At 39.7% G+C, this 18,130-nt stretch overlaps 1 protein-coding gene across 5 annotated transcripts in view; it reads left to right on the top strand.

Moving 5' to 3' along the window:
- LOC145996577 (uncharacterized) overlaps window positions 1–18,130 on the top strand; it is a 106,528-nt gene that overhangs the window by 80,267 nt on the left and 8,131 nt on the right. For all 5 annotated transcript variants that reach the window (XM_083133086.1, XM_083133087.1, XM_083133084.1 and 2 more), the window contains one exon: window positions 1,163–1,284. In XM_083133086.1, coding sequence (XP_082989212.1) covers window positions 1,163–1,284 — 122 coding nt within the window. The remainder of the gene's footprint in view (window positions 1–1,162; window positions 1,285–18,130) is intronic.

Genomic DNA, 18,130 nt, shown 5'->3' with positions numbered 1-18,130 from the left:
TATTTCAATTTGTGCATAGTTTGAGAAGTATATCTTCCAACAACGTTTTTGCTACTTTTGAATTATTTTTACTTACATTACAATTATTTCAATTACTTCAATACAAATGTCAGTTAAAACATGAATCTTTAACAACGAAAGTGTACACAATTAATGTACAAAAAATATATAAATTGTAAAAGGTAAAGGTTCCTGTGCATATAGTACAGTGCCATGAAGGCACATTTAGGGGATATGGGGATAGGGCACTACACATTCTCAATCTTGGCCATTTTGGAGGTGATGTGATCAGCACCACATTCCGACCACCTTTACCTGCCTCCCCCCGATACCAATTGATTTGAGGCTGGGTGAGCGGCAGAGCTGCTTTATGTGGAGACAAGGCCGTAAAAATTCCAACCTTAGATCCCACACACTGGGAATCAAACCCGAATCCCCCATGTGGCAGTCAGATGTCCTACCGCCGACTAGACCACCATTGTACAATGCTTAAGTTGATAGATCTTAACAATAAAAGTAAATTGATTGATTTATTGATTGAGTTGGTGTTTTAAGTCCACTTTATGCACAGTAAGGCTAATTGGGACCGGACCTACAGTTTAAAGTGGGATCCGAACCACTATGTGCCTCCACCAGGTATCGAACCTGGAACCCCTTCATTACAAGGTGGTGACGCTACCACTGCACCATAGGGGAGGCCCCTAATAAAAGTAATACATACATCATTGTCTGTCGATATGGCCCTTTTACCATGCTTGAATTTCATAATGATTACAGCCAACTCCATTTTTACTGCAGAAACTTCATAAATATTTTATTACTCACACAATGAACATCATTTTGGGTATTTGTTACATCATTTCAATTTTAAAAAACAGTAAGGTTTGATATTAACAAACAGATTTTTATAAATAATAGTTACTGATTTTATGCTAAGTTTCAAACTTTAAAAATCTGTTTTCTTAGAACTTACATTTTGTGACTTATCGGGTTTTGGAAGTAAGTTGACGACATGTACGAATCATTCCTGTACCACAAAACTGTGATTTCCAGTTTTCAGTTGAGAACATGATGTTTATGTATGTCATGTTAAATTTTTTAACATGTATTGAGAAAAACATACGTGAGCTTCTAATACTAATACTATTTCATGTATTTTCAGGATTGTTCCTTTGTGGAATTTGAGGAAGTTGATGAATGGTTGGGATTTCAACATCACGAAGGATGCAGAGATCAAGATGAGAGAAATGAAAGAACTTCCTGCCAATCAGTGATGTTAACCAGGTATGCTTCATAATTCTTTCCCACAAGATACAGGGTGATGTTTGCTTATTTTCAGGATGTTTAGTGCACATAATGATCTGTTTTCATAAGTATATTAGCAACCTGATGTGAGGAAGTATTGTTTTGGCAAATATTAAGCAGGGCAATATTAACTCAAATGTGGCAAAAGTTACAATAAATACCTTCCATGTGCAGTGCTAACAAAAATTGTTGCATAATTTGATGTTATTTTCCTGTAGTTTACGGTTATTACAAGCATAAGAAAACAGTTTTTCGTTGTGACGTTTCAGGAGAACACACGCTCCCTTCATCACAGCGAAAAACTGTTTTCTTATGCTTGTAATAACCGTAAACTACAGGAAAATAATTCTACAATGCAAGCAATGTGTGCATACAAGAAAAACTATAATTTGATGTTTACAGAATGGAATGTGATGTACTATTGAACTAAAAATTATGGAGACTCGAGTATATACTCCAATTGAAAATTAACCAGTGGACCTATATAAATATGAGTTAGATCAAAATTTAACTTATTCAATTCTGCATTAAGCTATGGTAACATTTTTTTTTCAAGTATGCCTTCGATTTTTTATCATCATGAGAACAAAAAAAGTACTTTTTTTTCCAAATGATTGCTCTCTTTGAAATTCTATAAATACAAAATGGGTGTCCGATCATGAAATTTTAATAAGGTGCAGGCAGAAAGGCTTTAAACACAATTCTTAATTTTCAGACTTTTAAAATTTGTCAAAAAACATTCTTATTAATTTTGCGAAACAACTTTTTCTTGGTATTGGGTAGTCCTATAAATGCAATATTGGTCTTCTTTTGAAAGTCTTGCATCTGTTTTTAAAATCCATTATCATTGTCAATTCACATTGCGAAACCCATTTTATATGGATTTTTATTCAACGGAGTAAAGATGTGCATGCAACGTGGCAACACCACAAGCAGTGAGAGCCTGTAGTTTCCACAGTTCAACGGACATCCGGTGACCATCTTCACTTCTTTGGAAGTACTCACCAGTACTAGATTTTCATTTTATTGTTTACTCATCAATGGTTTATTGAAATGCATGTAAATATTTCATTTCCCACAATAGCCTGCCTCGTCTTTACCCAAAAGACAGACTTCAGTTCCTCTTGGCTAACATTTTTTTTTCATCACTGCACTTTTTAAAACTTTTTTTTTCCTGAGTTTTTGTTTAAGTTCACTTTGTGCACAGAAGGCTAATTGGGATGACCTACAGTTTAAGTGGGATCCGAACCACTATGTGCCTCCAGGGATCGAACCTGGGACACCTTGACCAGTACAGTAATTGGAAAAATCACTTGTGTTACTTATTAATACGTATTCTCAAAAATATTTAAAAATACAAGACTTCTTGTACTTACGTTTAGGTGAGTATCCATTTTTTCCGAACGACGTTTCGGGAAACTACTGTTCCCTTCCTCAGGTTCTTTTTTAGGCTATCTGAAATACTCCATAGCCACGTCAAATCTCTTCAAAAGCCAGGAAAAAGGATACGGTGTGACTTTGGTGAAGGATGAATTTGGAAAACTATTAAAACTCCCATCTCGCATGACTGTTTAAAACCACAACGATAAAAACCTTTCTCAGTCTAAAAGAACCATTTCAAATTAAAAAGATAAAAATCCGCACGCCATTTCACTTACCCGTATTGACTTCAGGATGACTCCTCGCTGAAAGCAGGAAGTTGTCCTCGTGCCGTTTCCCCCTCACACACTTCCCCTACATTTCCCCTTCCCAATTACGTCACATTGAATTTAATGTCGTGTATTTCTTGAGCCTCGCGAATTATGTCTGGGGTAACATGGAAACCTATTTTCTTGTATTTGTGCTTTTCCCATTTTTTAAACATCCCTATCCAAATCTCATCCACATCAGCTGGTGAAAGCGAGTGGACGTGTTTTTGTTTGTCTCCAGCGGCAAGTCAAGTGGAACGAGATGGGGATCTCAGTAGCGGTAAGCGATCGGCCTCTTCTGAGCTGCTTGGCATTCAGGCTCCCAAGGCAAGGTAGGATGTGATTTTGGAAGAAATGCGTGCTACGTCTCATATGGATTGGTGGTGTTTACGTTATTGCTTATAGGCTGAATTGAGCAGAACCCAGGCCCACGTAATAATGTTGATGTTCAGAGCGAACTTTCCGAACTGAAGCAGGTTATGCTCCAGGAAAAAAGCTTGAATGAAGCTATTCCCATACAGCACAACATGGTTTCAGATACGTTAGCAACACATAAGTCGTGAAACATTGTAACATTGCGGCAATGTTGCAGAACATTACAGAAATGTTTCGGGTAAGTTTCAGTAATGTGGAAATGTCCGCGAACATAACACAACATTGATAATGTTACAGAAACATGTAAATGTAACATTACCGACATTACAGACACATTTCCATAAGGTTGCATAAGATTTCAGTTACATTACTGCAATGGTATTTTACATTGTGGTTATATTGCATATATTCATGGATGGCATATTTGAGGGGGGGGGGGTTATTGGGGTTAAGCCCCTTCAAAAATCATTACAATATTCGCTTGTAATTCATTTCCTGAAAATAGAATTCACAGGATTCTACTTAGAAAACTAGGTTTAGGCAAGATATTTAAATGTATTTATTTTACCTCTCATGAATTGACCACATATCTTAATTAATATAAGGGGAGAAAAACTGCATAAAAGTACTGGATATTAATTCATTAATATCAGATAACAGGTAGAGCTAAAAAAAAAAAAAGAAACTCAAGTGAAAATGAAATATTGACAACTAAATCACTAAATTCTAAAATAACATCAAATTTGTATAAAAGAGGTGTTTTACATGCTATAATAAAGCTCTCCCTGGTTTGTAACACCATGTCATGAAGAAGATGGGATTTGAGTGATGTTATCAGCATCATGCTCCAGTCGCTATCCATCCCCTTTACCAATTGATGAGAGGCTGGCAGGATGTAAAACATTTTGCACAATCATGGTCATCTGAAAATTCGATTCTGTCTGCATTTCTCAGGGATAACATATATGTTCATTTTACATGGTTTTTCAACCTACACAGTGGTCAAACTATCAGTATTACACAGGAATATTCCAAATTAGATTTCAAATGTTACAAATTGAGCATGTGGTTTTAAAGTATATAACTTCCATATACTAAAATTTACCATGTGTAAATTCTGGTATAATCTGGTGTAACATATTGTTCTGTTTTGTAATATTCCTGTTCATTACAAAAGAATCAAGAGGTGACTTCAGCCTTTCATCTCAAATAAAATAATTAAATAGCACACTTGCATGTTTATCAAAATCTTGTACATACCTACTTGAAATTCTTGACAAGTCTGCATTCTAATAATATTATGAATTTTTCTGTAAACTTGAAATACCTCTGGAGATCATGCAAAGAGTCCTAAAGTAACCTGAATTGGTAGACAATGTCTCATATACTTACATAACTGGAGAATGTAGACACACATTGACCATGAAAGAGTTTCAGTTAATGAACCAGTAAAAAAATTTAAAAAACTGGGAAAAACTACCAGTTCACAAGAGACAAATGCAAAATGGATACAAGCTAAACTTCAGGAATTTTTATGCAGTAACATTACAAACATGAGAACACGCCAGACAATTGTTATGATGGTTTGGCCGGTTTGAGCCTACACTGTAAGAAATATAAATGAGAGCCTTGCAATCAAGGGGTGTCTAGTTCGATACACAGTGGAGGTACATATCTGTGTATAAAATGTGTTTGAAGCAACAACCAAACGAATATAAATAAACATACTTTGACACAGTTATGATGCCAGTGAGTGCTCAGGCACAATTCATGTCCAAGGGCCTCCCCGATGGCACAGTGGTAGCGTCATTGCCTTGTAATCCAGGATCCCAAGTTCGATACCTGGTGGAGGCACATAATGGTTCAGATTCCACTTTAAACTGTAGGTCAAGTCCCGATTAGACTTACTGTGCATAAAGTGAACTTAAAACACCAAATCAAGCAACCTACCAAGCAATTCATGTCAGCATTGAAGTTCAAAAATTACACATACTTTTCATGGTTATGGTTATTATGAAAAGAACACTTTTTCATAAAATATATCCTTTATTTATTTTTTTGTTGTTTAAATACACTTTTTTCTGTAGTTCAGAAGAATTCCATTGCAGGTTCTGCAATATACCCTCATGTTGGAGTGGAATAACATTCAGTTCCTTCCTGTAAAGGAAATACGGTCATGTGTAACATCAATTCAGAATTAACATTCTACTCAGAACTTTCATTTAAAGAAAAATATTTTGAATCAGTAAAATAACAACAACCCAGATTTTTTAACTTCTGGTTCCCATATACCAAATATTCTTAACTTCAATTTTATTTCTAAAATATATTGTGTATGATAAGATAATATCTGCAAAATAATACCTATGCCACACTAAGGCTTCTAAACAAAGATGACTTTCATAAACAAAAAAGACCAACTTTCATCACAGAAATAATACTCCAGCTGCCTCCATGATGGAGTGAGTAGTTATCACAACATGCTATGATGCCAAGGTTCCCAGACCGAAGCCTGGCATAGGTATTTGTGAGTGTCCATTCATCAATTTCAGCATCCCCATCTTTGCGATTAGTCAAAAGTGGCAGAAATACAAAGTAAAATAAGCCAATTCAATCAATCAACAATCAGGAATATTGCACAAATTTGCAAGACATTTAATTTGAAAATAAAAACGTTTCAACAATGTGAAAAATGATCAATAAGTTATCGGAAAAATTGTGATTTGACCAATGTTTGAAGATGAAATATTGGCTTTCTGGGCTATGCAACAACCTACTGCATAACATGCCAAGCTTTTTTGCGAGATTATAGGTTTATTTTGGTCTTTTTTTTTTTTCGATAAAAAGCAGGCTTTTAAAAAAAACAACAGAAATTTGGGCTTTTTACCAATTGCAGCTAACCTATTTCACTTGAAGTTATTGTTATGAGTTTACAGGTTTGTAGTCACATATTTTACAACTAGCTACAAAAATTTACATGATGCAGCAGCCAAGAGACATATATTGGCCAATCTCAGTGGGCACATATTGCATAGTGGTTCAGCTACAATTTTAATGCTTACCGAGGAAGAGGAGGGGGGGGGGGAGCATGCAGTCCAACCACCTCATTTTTTAGATTTTTCAATAAATTACATGGTTCCCTGGAATGTTCCCAATATTTCTGTATTACTTCTGCTCATAAAACCATAAATGTAATGTAATTAGGAGACAAAATGCACTTGCTGGACATATCTTGCGCCATCTTTGAATGCGTCTCATTCGAGATACTCATGCCAGTGACAGTGTACAATTAGTTGGTAATGATGGTAATTATTGTAATAATTATATTTAATAAACAACTGCACTTCTACAAACAAAAAATCATTAATAAAAATGTCATGGAGTTTGTAAGTTTTAGTGAATGATAAAATATATGTGACACACTCATGCAATAATTGGTTATTATTTTTTTATTAATGATAATAATTTCTGTAATTATTATAATTAATAAATAACTATCCATAGGATATATAATCAGCCAAGGAAGCAGTGATTCAATAATAAAATAGTTTCTTGAATTTTAGTGATGTAAAAAGTGTGGGCCTGAGAGCCTTCTCCTGGTATGTATGTTTGTTGTACGGCACGAGTAATCTAGGGTTAAAACTAAACATGTAGTGCTGATGAGCACATCTGACCAACGAGCTAAACATGTCAATTGCATGTTGCTCAGACTATACTGTTTTCTCAATGGCATGCATCGTGCCGCTTCGATCTGTTGTTCTTGCATTCACGATAAATGTTTTGCTTTATAGAGGGAGACTATGTTGCTTGTCATCTGCGACTTCAGTCTGAAAGCTCCTTGAATAGCATGCATGATGTCGCCTCTGTCTTGTTTGTGCATGCGTGGTGGATGCTGGCACTGAAGGGGCACTTGTAACTTCAATGTGACACCTCCACTGCTATGCGTTGCTTCAGTCTGAATGTTCTTTCTCTATACTTAACAAGATTATTAGCTACTTCATCCGAGATTAAGATTTAGTTTAGCCTGCAAATCAGAGAGAACAAATTGCAAGTACTGTGGTTGGAAAAAGGCCGGCTTTTTATATAAGGTACCTTTCATAATCATAAATGTACCTCTGCAGTGGAATAAAGTACATGCTCTTGCCTTGTAATAGGAAGGGGTCTGAGGTTCAATCCTCAATGGTGGCAGAGTGCTTCAGATCTAATTTCAAACTGTAGGTCCAGTCCCGATCTCTTAAATATTTTTTTGCCATTTGCGGTCAGTCTTATTTGCTTCTGCTTCAGGTTTAATACCAGTGCATTTCAACAAAAGGTCCGTTGCACCCAGGGGTTGACAACTAATTTAAATCTAATTTCATATTTGACAGCAAGCCTATACATAATTGAACTATTTATTACTCTTTATGATTATGCCATAGTTGATATATTAATATTGAATATTCATTGAGGGTGCATGTTAATTTACACAAACTTTAAAGATCAGAAATGTATTTATGAATGAAATTCTTGGGATCAGGGCATCGACTTATAATAAATACATTTAGTGGGCTGTGATCTCAAAGGTGAGAACCACTGCAACAAGTAGCAAAATTACATCACTAGTTGCTCCGTGTCCAGGTTTAGCCGCCATTTAACCAAATTATACATTATATACTATAAATTGTATTTTATACTTAGAAATGAGTGCCTATTTTACAGTAGGGAGATATACGAAAACCATAGAACAGGAAAACTACTGCCAACTACTATATTTTCATTGATTTGAGACACGTTTCTGAAAAAGCTCAACCAAAAAAGCCACGGAGGAAAGAAAAACTCCTTTTTTCCCCAGAAACCCATTTTTTCCGACCACTTCCAACTCTATGAGATTATAAAGCAAACATGGAATGACAGTTATTCTATACATTTATATCAAAACTTTTACAGCAATTCCTTCAATCAAACATCTCGAACTCAATCTGCCACATCTAAGGGGGGATAGATGTACCAAAATGAGACTTATTTTTCTAATGTCTGTGCTTTAAGAATACAATAGGCAGAATTTTGGAAAGGGAGAAAAGAAATTAATTATGAGCTCTGTATGTTTGTACAATTTCTCAAAGAACCAAAACCATTGTTTGAAAAAATTCTGCATCTCACATAAAAAATGATAACACAAACTACTTTATTGCCTCCCTGATGGCATAGTGGTAACATCGTTGCTTTGTAATTAAGAGGTCCCAGGTTCAATTTCCGGTGGAGGCTTCTAACAGTTCGGTTCCCACTTCAAACTGTAGGTCTAGACCCAATTAGCTTATCTGTGCATAAAGTGAACTTAAACAAAAAACACTTCAAACTGCAACGAACACTTTCTTATGCTGTGCAAAAGGCGCACAAAAGCACAAACAGGAATAATCACAGGTGAATATACTGTATGTCTGCTATGTAATTTAACCAACATTTTCAAGGCTGCTTTGGAAAAGAAATTTGCATTTCATTGTCTCTGGATTCTGAGTTTGAAGTATAAAATGTTAGCTGGGGGATGTTTGATAGAGCCTTGGGGTTAGTTGGGAGGATGCTCATGTAGTTTAACATGGTGACAATGAGACAACTAGGGCAGAGGGGTGCTTGCGAAAATGTTGCTACCCCACCCCCTTCCTTTGACCACCCGCAGATAGCCAAAAGAAAAACTAAACTACTGGATTTCTATGCTTGCCATATTGAGGGAAAAAGTTTCACCAAGTTTTCTTGCTATATATGCCTTTAGCAAGCTGTCTGGTGAGAGGGACAATGGCTGATGGGAGCAATGGCAGATATCTATATCTTGCTGATGCCAATGTTCTCACTGTAAATCAAGGAGAATGTGATGGTAGATTACACTTTAAAACTAGCACAACCACAAGCCCGGCAAATATCTAATTCGTGGTTAGGTTTCTGTAATTGCAGTGTAAATATGTTAATCTGAATCAGTGTATTGCTTTTCATAACTTTTCTGACTAAAAAAATGCAAATTATCCCAGTTTCCATTACATCATTATAACTTACTTGTTTTGTTTGTTGTTTCTGAGTTTGACCCGCACACGCCACTTCTGCCATATTAGACACCTCTTGCTCTAGCATTTGGCCAGTGTTGGTGAACAGTTCCTAAAAGAAGAAATTTTATGAATTAAATCAGTAGTAATTAATTTCTATTTAAATTGGATTCCTGATGTGGATGAGTAGTCAAATAAATTACTTATGAATTAACAAGTGAAATGCTCGGTAGTGCATCGAAGACAAATTGCAGAAACAATAATGCAACCTTGGACATTGGGTATATTCTACCTCAGCCCGAACACAACCATTACATGTAACAGTCAACAGTCAATAATGAACTGACAGGATTATTTTGATGGGTGACTGATAGTGGAATTAATGTAGAGTATAAAAAGGGTAGTAGTGGAACCTACCCCACATCCAAGGTTGGAGTTAATGTTTCATTTCCCCCATAACATTGCAATTGAACATTCATTCCCCCCCCCCCCTGCCAACCCTGGGACCATTATTACCATTACATCAAATTACTTTCCCCCCACAATTTTATAATGCAAAATTATTCATCCTTGTAGCATTTTAAAATAATAGGATTCAATTGTCTTAAATGGCACAGCAGCATTTATCAATCGTAGCACCCTTTTGATGGACTTTCAATTCATCCAGCACTAAAATTGTTGCTTGAGAATGAGAACTATATTAGGTGTTTTTTAAATTATTTTTTTATAAGAGGCATGTTCCTGACTATGATGTTTATATAACTACATATTAACCATTCAGTACCACGAAGGTCCACCTAACTAGCAGACTCACATTTTCATTTGGTTGACAACCTCCAACCCCTCGCATAGAAAAATTCCTGGGTGCACCTATGCTTGCACGTACGTTTAAAACAAATAAAACTTGATTGAATTTTTTCATATTTTCCTCTCCTCGATTGCTGACCTTCCTTGGAACAATTTGGTTTCATTTTAACCACATGCCTATGTATGCAGGGCATCTCAAGCCTCACCAGAAAATAAGTCGGACCTCCAGCCTCAATAGACTGGAGATTAAGACAAAAAATTAGTCAAGAACATACTTTTTTTTAAACAGTTGTTGTTTGGCTCTCAAAATGTATATCACAACATTTAAAAACGGGTACTGCCAGATACAATGAAAGGAAAACATGCATTCTCTGCTTACAAGTGATAAGCCTAACTAAGTAATTTAACGACTGGTGCAAGGGAACAACTGAAGATGACCGGACCCCTCTCAGATTTTCTTCATATTTGGCATACTCACTAATTGAGGCCTCCTAATCACGAATCTGAAGTTAAAAGTTGTCGGAAATGTCTAGAAATTGCAAAATAAGCTAAGATAAGGCGTTAGTTTTCGGAATGGAAACCGTCGATTTAAAAAATTTTGTTTCACAAGCAAATATATATATTCCTGATACTACCACGACACGAAATATTAACTATTTTTGCCTAATCGTGGGGCTAGCGTCAATGGTTTGCAATTATTTTGCAATTTCTAGATCCTGATACTACCACGACACAAAATTTTAACTATGTTTGCCTAACCTAACCACACGTCAATGGTTTGTGGGGCTAGTGTCAATGTTTTGCAATTATTGTGCAATTTCTAGATGTTTCCGACAAATTTTAACTTCAGATTCATCATTAGCAGGCCTCAATTAGTAAGTATGCCAAATATGAAGAAAATCGGAGAGGGGTCCGGTCATCTTCAGGCATACCCTGTAATAATATACATGTAACCAGTCACAGCACCGTGACAGTACTGCAAGTCATGGCATGCTGTATCTTTCAGAGGGCTATGGTAGCCAGTACCATGTCTGTTTTGTCTATAATTGTATACTTAAATGTAAACAGAATTTTGATTAAGAGTGTCATGTACATTTTGTGTTATCAACGGCCAATTTTATTATTGTCACCAAAGGATAGCTGAAGTAACAAGAATCGAGATTCAAAAATAATTTACAATTTTACTTCGTTCATGTTGTAGATCCCATCCATATTTAAAACAAAGTCTGATTGCATAAGTTTGCAAGAATGTGAATTATTTTTTTGCAAGCAATGTAATCAAAAATAGAGTTGGGGAAAACAGCTTGGAGACATGTGTGAACATGTAACAAAAAAATATTTTTGTATAAACCTGACCTGCCTAACCTACTGACGTATGCATCTAATAGCAGAAATAACCTAAACTTGACTTACCTATAATATTCACATATCTATTTCTGCTATAGATAGGATGCACACTAGAGTAGGTTAGGCAGCTCAGGTTTATGCATACAAAAGGGCAAAAAAGGTTTTTTGTTACATGTCAGCACATATCTCGAAGCTGGCATAGCTGTTGCTAAAAACTGCATGACAATGGTGCTGCCCTCAATTTACACATTGTAACAATATCGCAGAATGAATTAGTTGAAACGTGAATATTTTTAGATAGAGGCTGGAAACGTAACCACGTACAAGGTATTCTACACCTCTTCACTATACACAGGAGAGAGAGAATATTTTCTTTTTCAAAGAAGAGGGTAAGTTTTGTGCAAAATTTAGGGGGGGGTGGGTGGTTATACTGTAAATGCAAAAGGTGTATATTTAGGCCACAGCTACTTCACCAGGTGGTGAGTAGCATATGGAATTACTATCACAACAGCCCTAATGTAATACCCCTTCATATCAACATCACGGGCATTGAAAAGTATATACAGAAGGAATTTTAATGGTAACAGCCCTAAATTTGAGCTGCCTAACCTAACAATGAAAGCATTTAAGTCTCTAATAATTATTCATACCAACGTCAAGTGACATTAGCAGCAGTCCACAACATTTTGCAGTATTCTTCCACGTTATTTTATGTGTGTGCGCTGGAAATGTTCACTGCAATAGTGGTACCCTTGGCCCTCTGTACACCCAAAAGAAAGTGAAATATCTTGCATTGTTTATGAACGTTTTCAGTTGATTTTAGCTCTCGGAAATGTGTTATTGTGAAGTAAAGTACGTTTGTTACCTTAGCATGTTACTTTACTGTGAAGCAGAACAGCCCGAAGGCTTCACGCAAGTGAATATAGCACCCAAAACGACTTTCCACAAAAGCAGCTATAATTTTACGTAGTTAGGTTAGGATTGTTAGGTTTGGTACTGATAGTCATTTTCGGCATGTTCTTTCGCTATTTTACTGTACATACAATCAATTTTTACCAACAAAAGGCGGCGAAAATACTTAGAAATTGAAGGTTTTAACTTACCTGTGCCATTTTTTGCTATCAAATATATCCGTTATTTGTGCTTTCCTAACGCTGGAACCACTTTTACATTACATAAAACATTGAAATCTGTCGATTAAAAAAATGTCGACGTAATTCTCGAGGGGTACAGTCGGTAAACGGTCTCGCAATAGTCAGCCACGTTCGGCAGAACGCTACATGCTTGATTACGTTGCACGTAGAAATAGGAAATAAATTACACGGTAAGTGAGTAGTTCTGTTGTGTGTGTATGTGTGTGTGTGTGTATATATATATACAGAGTGATTCTAAAGGTATAGTACAAACGAAAACCACAGATACCTCCCATGAAATAGAGACGAAAGTTCCCCTTCCACTTTGTCGAGAGATGCCTCCGTGAGGAGCTAGACAACGCCGAAAACGTGTGAAAATGAACTTCACACCTCTGTACAGCCAGTACCAGTGAAGATAGAAAGGCAGAACAAACGAAGTCAAAAGGAACACCAAAGTCGCCCATCCGAAAAACACTAGGCGGCACCTGCGCAACGCATGCGCATGGGGTTCCACAAAGGAAATAGGAGTGTCCCGCAAGACAAGTGAAGGGAAAGGTAGGGACAAAAGAAGCAATGAAGCATGAAGTAACAATTGCACAGCGGGAAACAAACACATGCAGCACATGGGGAGTCCCCAAACACAGTGGGGAGACACCGCAGCAAGAACAAAGCACGGTTCAACAAAAGAGAAAGAGGACCGGACGGGGAATGGTACCTGTCAAGGAGACAACAAATGCGGGACGAGGGATTCCCCGTAGCAGCACCGAGGGGATGTCACACAGAGGTCATGCGCCAGCAGGACAAACACAGCAACTACGGGCACAGGAGGTTTATTGCCACGCAAAGGTGCACTTACAGATAGGAATAGTACGTAGTACGTAGTCGTACCCCGGACTGACGTTGTTACAAAAGTTGCTCAAATTGACGACCACCACATTCGATGCAGGCATTGCAGCGTCGCAGGAAATTCTGGCGAACCTTATCAAAAATCCCTGGCATGGTACACACCTCGGCCGATGCTGCAAGTATCCGCGCTACCAATGTTTCCTTGTCAGGCACCGGGGTCTCGTAGACGAGTGTTTTCACATGGCCCCACAAGAAGAAATCCATTGGTGTGAGGTCAGGCGAACGGGCGGGCCAGGGGACGGGACCCTCTCTGCCGATCCAGCGCTGTGGGTAGGTACGGTGCAAAAGGGTTCGCACTGTGCCATCAAAATGTGCAGGCGCTCCATCCAATTGAAACCACATACGATGTCGCACATTGAGGGGTACATCTTCTAGCAGCTCTGGAAGGACTGATGCAAGAAAGGTGTGATTGAGGCGGCCATTTAAACATGGTGGCAGCAGGTATGGACCGATAATCTGTTCATCGATGATACCTGCCCAGATATTCACTGCAAACTGGGTCTGATGGTGCACCTCGACTGCTGTATGTGGATTTTCATAATCCCACACATGGCTGTTTCGGCAATTGAAGATGCCCTCACGGGTGAATGTTGCTTCGTCCGTGAAAAGCACATGGCGCAAAAAACGGGGATCGTCGGTACAAAACTGCAACAGTCGTTGACAGAATTCCACACGTCGTGGGAAATCCCCAGCCTGCAATGCGTGGACTCGCTGTGGATGATAGGGATACAGCAGATCATCATGAAGGACACGCCACACTGTCGACTGTGATACTCCCACTGCACGTGCAATGCTACGGGTGCTAGTGGACGGTGTGTCGTCCACGCGAGCAAGTACGTCCTCCTCGACAGCCGCGGTGCGCACATGTCTTGGGTGACCGACATGATGGCCTGCACGTAACATACCCGATTCACCAAGGGTACGGTGCACGTTTGAAAACAACCTGCTGTCGGGTTGTCGCCTCTCCGGATACCATCCGCGATAAAGGCGTGCAGCTGCTCGGCCATTGCCATCTGCAAGGCCGTAGACAAAATGCATGTCCCTCAGTTCTACAAATGTGTAGCGTTCCATGGTACGGTGAGGATAGTGCCAATTATGGAATACTGTACTGCAGTGCACAGGTGGCACACACACACACACTGGTCACAACGGCTTCGAAACAACGTACTCAATTGTCGTACGTCAAGCACACCACCACCGCACCGGCTCTTTCACTGACACGCTCCCTGACGCTGCACTTCCAATCAGCCCACACGTCCGCACGGCGCTGTGGTACAATCAGCTGACGTACCTGAGCCACCCGTGCCTGTGCTCTTCACTACCTGACCACTGCCGTCAGGTGGGGCCATGTACTCTGGGGCCTTGTCATCGTGGAACACATGTAGCATCCTTCATTCTTGCCCCATTCACCCACAACACGTACTTCGTCCGTCTTGCTCGAGCCGACGGGGAGCACTACGTACGATCGTGTGGTGTTTGTGTACACCAATGTGGGGTAACCCAGCAGTTGAACAGACGTGCATACCCCCACGTAGCTTCATTACACGATTGTCCCACGCAGTTTATGTGTCCAGCCTTGCTCGGCCCGGTCTCACACCCACGCGGCAGTGTGCAGCTGCGGTGGTGTGAGGCCACGCTTGGTTTCGGAGCGGAAGGCTGCGGCCGAGGAGGGACTCGAGTTGTTCGGCTGGGGTTGCGCTCGGAAGCAAGCAGCCGCGTCAGGTCTGGGAACGGTGGACCTGGTGATCGGGATGGAAACATTCCGACCTCGTCGATTAGTGTCGTCCACCGTACGGAGTGGTGGGGCCCGTACGACACTCCAGCAGCCTTTAGCCCGCCCCCACCCAGCGATGTGCCTCCGGCTTCATTTCTAAGAGGCTGATTGGGCCCCATCACGACGTTTGTTACAACGTCAGTACGGGGTACGTGGTCCTATCTGTACGTGCACCTTTCATTAGCAATAACCTCCTGTGCCCGTAGTTGCAGTGTTTGTCCTGCTGGCGCACGACCCCTGTGTGACATCCCCTCGGTGCTGCTACGGGGAATCCCTCGTCCCGCATTTGTTGTCTCCTTGGCAGGTACCATTCCCCGTCCAGTCCTCTTTCTCTTTTGTTGCACCGTACTTTGTTCTTCCTGCTGTGTCTCCCCACTGTGTTTTGGGGACTCCCCTTGCGCTGCACCGCCAGTGCCGCCATTTCTGCCCCGAACCATGTACGCGTCTGTTGCCTGTCGAGTGTCACGGACCACTTTGCTTGCATTCTCGGTGTGTTTTTACATCCTACGTCATCCTCCCATGGTTCTGCAACCCCGCACTACTTTTCTCGACTGCACTGCTTCAGTCATGGTGTTTGTTTCCCGCTGTGCAATTGTTACTTCATGCTTCATAGCTTCTTTTGTCCCTACCGTTGTCGATCGCTACCCTTTCCCTTCACTTGTCTTGTGGGACACTCCTATTTCCTTTGTGGAACCCCATGCGCATGCGTTGCGCAGCTGCCGCCTAGTGTTTTTCGGATGGGCGACTTTGGTGTTCCTTTTGACTTTGTTTGTTCCGCCTTTCTATCTTCAGTGGTACTGGCTGTACAGAGGTGTGAAGTTCATTTTCACACGTTTTCTCTAGCTCCTCACGGAGGCATCTCTCGGCAAAGTGGAAGGGGAACTTTCGTCTCTATTTCATGGGAGGTATCTGTGGTTTTCGTTTGTACTATACCTTTAGAATCACCCTGTATATATATATATATATATATATATATATATATATATATATATATATATATATATATATATATATATATATTTTTAATATATGTATGTGCACACACACCACTTTCATTTCACAAAAAAAGTAACATACTTTTCGCACTAATCTGAAACTGACTGTTTCCAATCGTGGAGGAAACAGAATTCATTATAGTATATTTAATGTTCGGAATTCTGTATTTTCGTCGTCAAAAAGACTACTGTTAAAAAAGTAAATATTAATACACTTACCTCTGCCTTTACAAACACGATGACGATGGTCTTTCCATTTGAAACGAAGCTCAAACCACGCTACACATTGGCTTCGTCGGTGTGCAGTGTCGTTCAACTTCTTTAGCGCGGTGGATGATGGGAAATGCGAACCAACCAACGAGGCAGATATCGCACGTAACTAGGCTGAAACATCCCTGAGCAAGAAGTAAGCAGCGGCAGAAATGAAAGCACCACGCAACGTTAAAGCAACCACGACAGGGAAACTTTGAAGTATGTTATGTAAATGAGACTTCGTAACCTTTCAGAAACATGATTCTGACTTCGTGTGCTGTATGGGTTATGTGCGAAGTGAAGCAACTATCAGTCACTGTGAGCAGACTGGTAGGAAGAATGGAAAAAATCGAGGCTGAAACAGACCAACTCAAGTTAGATGTAAGTGAAGTGCAGTCCTATGTTCGATCTCTCGAGGATCACATAGACGACATTGAGAACAGGTCACGGTGGCAGAACCTTGTTTTCCATGGGGTTCAGGAAATAGTACGCGAAACGTGGGACGAATCAGCAAACGCAGTGCGAGATTTAATAACAAACAGACTCCATCTCTCCTTACCGTCGGAGTCCATCCAAAGGGCCCATCGTACAGGGAGCATGCACTCATAAAAATCCAGGCCCATCGTGTGTAAGTTTCTTCGGGATACAACAAAGGAGGAAGTTCTAAAACATAGCAACAGACTCAAAGGCACCAACATTTATGTCGAACAGTACTATTCCTTTGCTGTTCGTCAACAGAAGCAGCGACTGAAGTAGCATCTCTTCGAAGCCAGGCAACAAGGATGCAAAGCCCATCTCACGTACAAGTACCTCAATGTGAACGGTAAAAAGTATACCATATGGGACCTGGAAGACAGCCAGAGCAACTATGTAGGAGTTCATGAGACACAAGATTCTTCAGCCACTTTGTATACCAAGATCAAGGCTCCCCCCCCCCCTCAACATTGGAAATCTGGCAACATCGAAGGAAGCAAGAGTAACAGCTTCCACATTTTCATCTGCAAACCAGCCCAAGCCCAGGCTCCCCACTCCACTAATCACCCACGTGTGACAAGAAAGGAAGAAGACAATAGTAATTTTCCACTAATAAGTCAAGATTCACACCCCTACTCTAGCTCAATGGTACCCCAAGGCAACAACTGTAGAGAATTTGAAGCGAGGAACGTGGACTCGAGAAATGTAAACAAGCAAGTGCACGTGTCAGTTTGGATCAGATAGGATGTTTTGACGTAGTGTATCAATATGTTAGGGGGCTGCACACGAAAATGCAGTTATTTCTTAATAATATATTGTATAACGAATATAATGTCGTGGCTATTACTGAAACATGGCTCAGCGACAAACACGCCAATGCTGAAATATTTGATGATCGTTACAATGTGTTTAGAAGCGATAGAAGTGCTTGTAACTCTGGGAAAAATTTGGGTGGGGGCATGCTCTTGGCTGTTCACAAGCAATACATGGCAACACTTATATGCAAGTACATTGAAAATTCTAATATTGATTCTGTGATCGTGAAAATTAAAATTCAGGGACT

The sequence above is a fragment of the Lepisma saccharinum genome, chromosome 12 (assembly GCF_977018435.1).
Source record: "Lepisma saccharinum chromosome 12, izLepSacc3.1, whole genome shotgun sequence".
Lineage (NCBI taxonomy): Eukaryota > Metazoa > Arthropoda > Insecta > Zygentoma > Lepismatidae > Lepisma > Lepisma saccharinum.
This window is presented reverse-complemented; position numbering and strand designations above follow the sequence as displayed.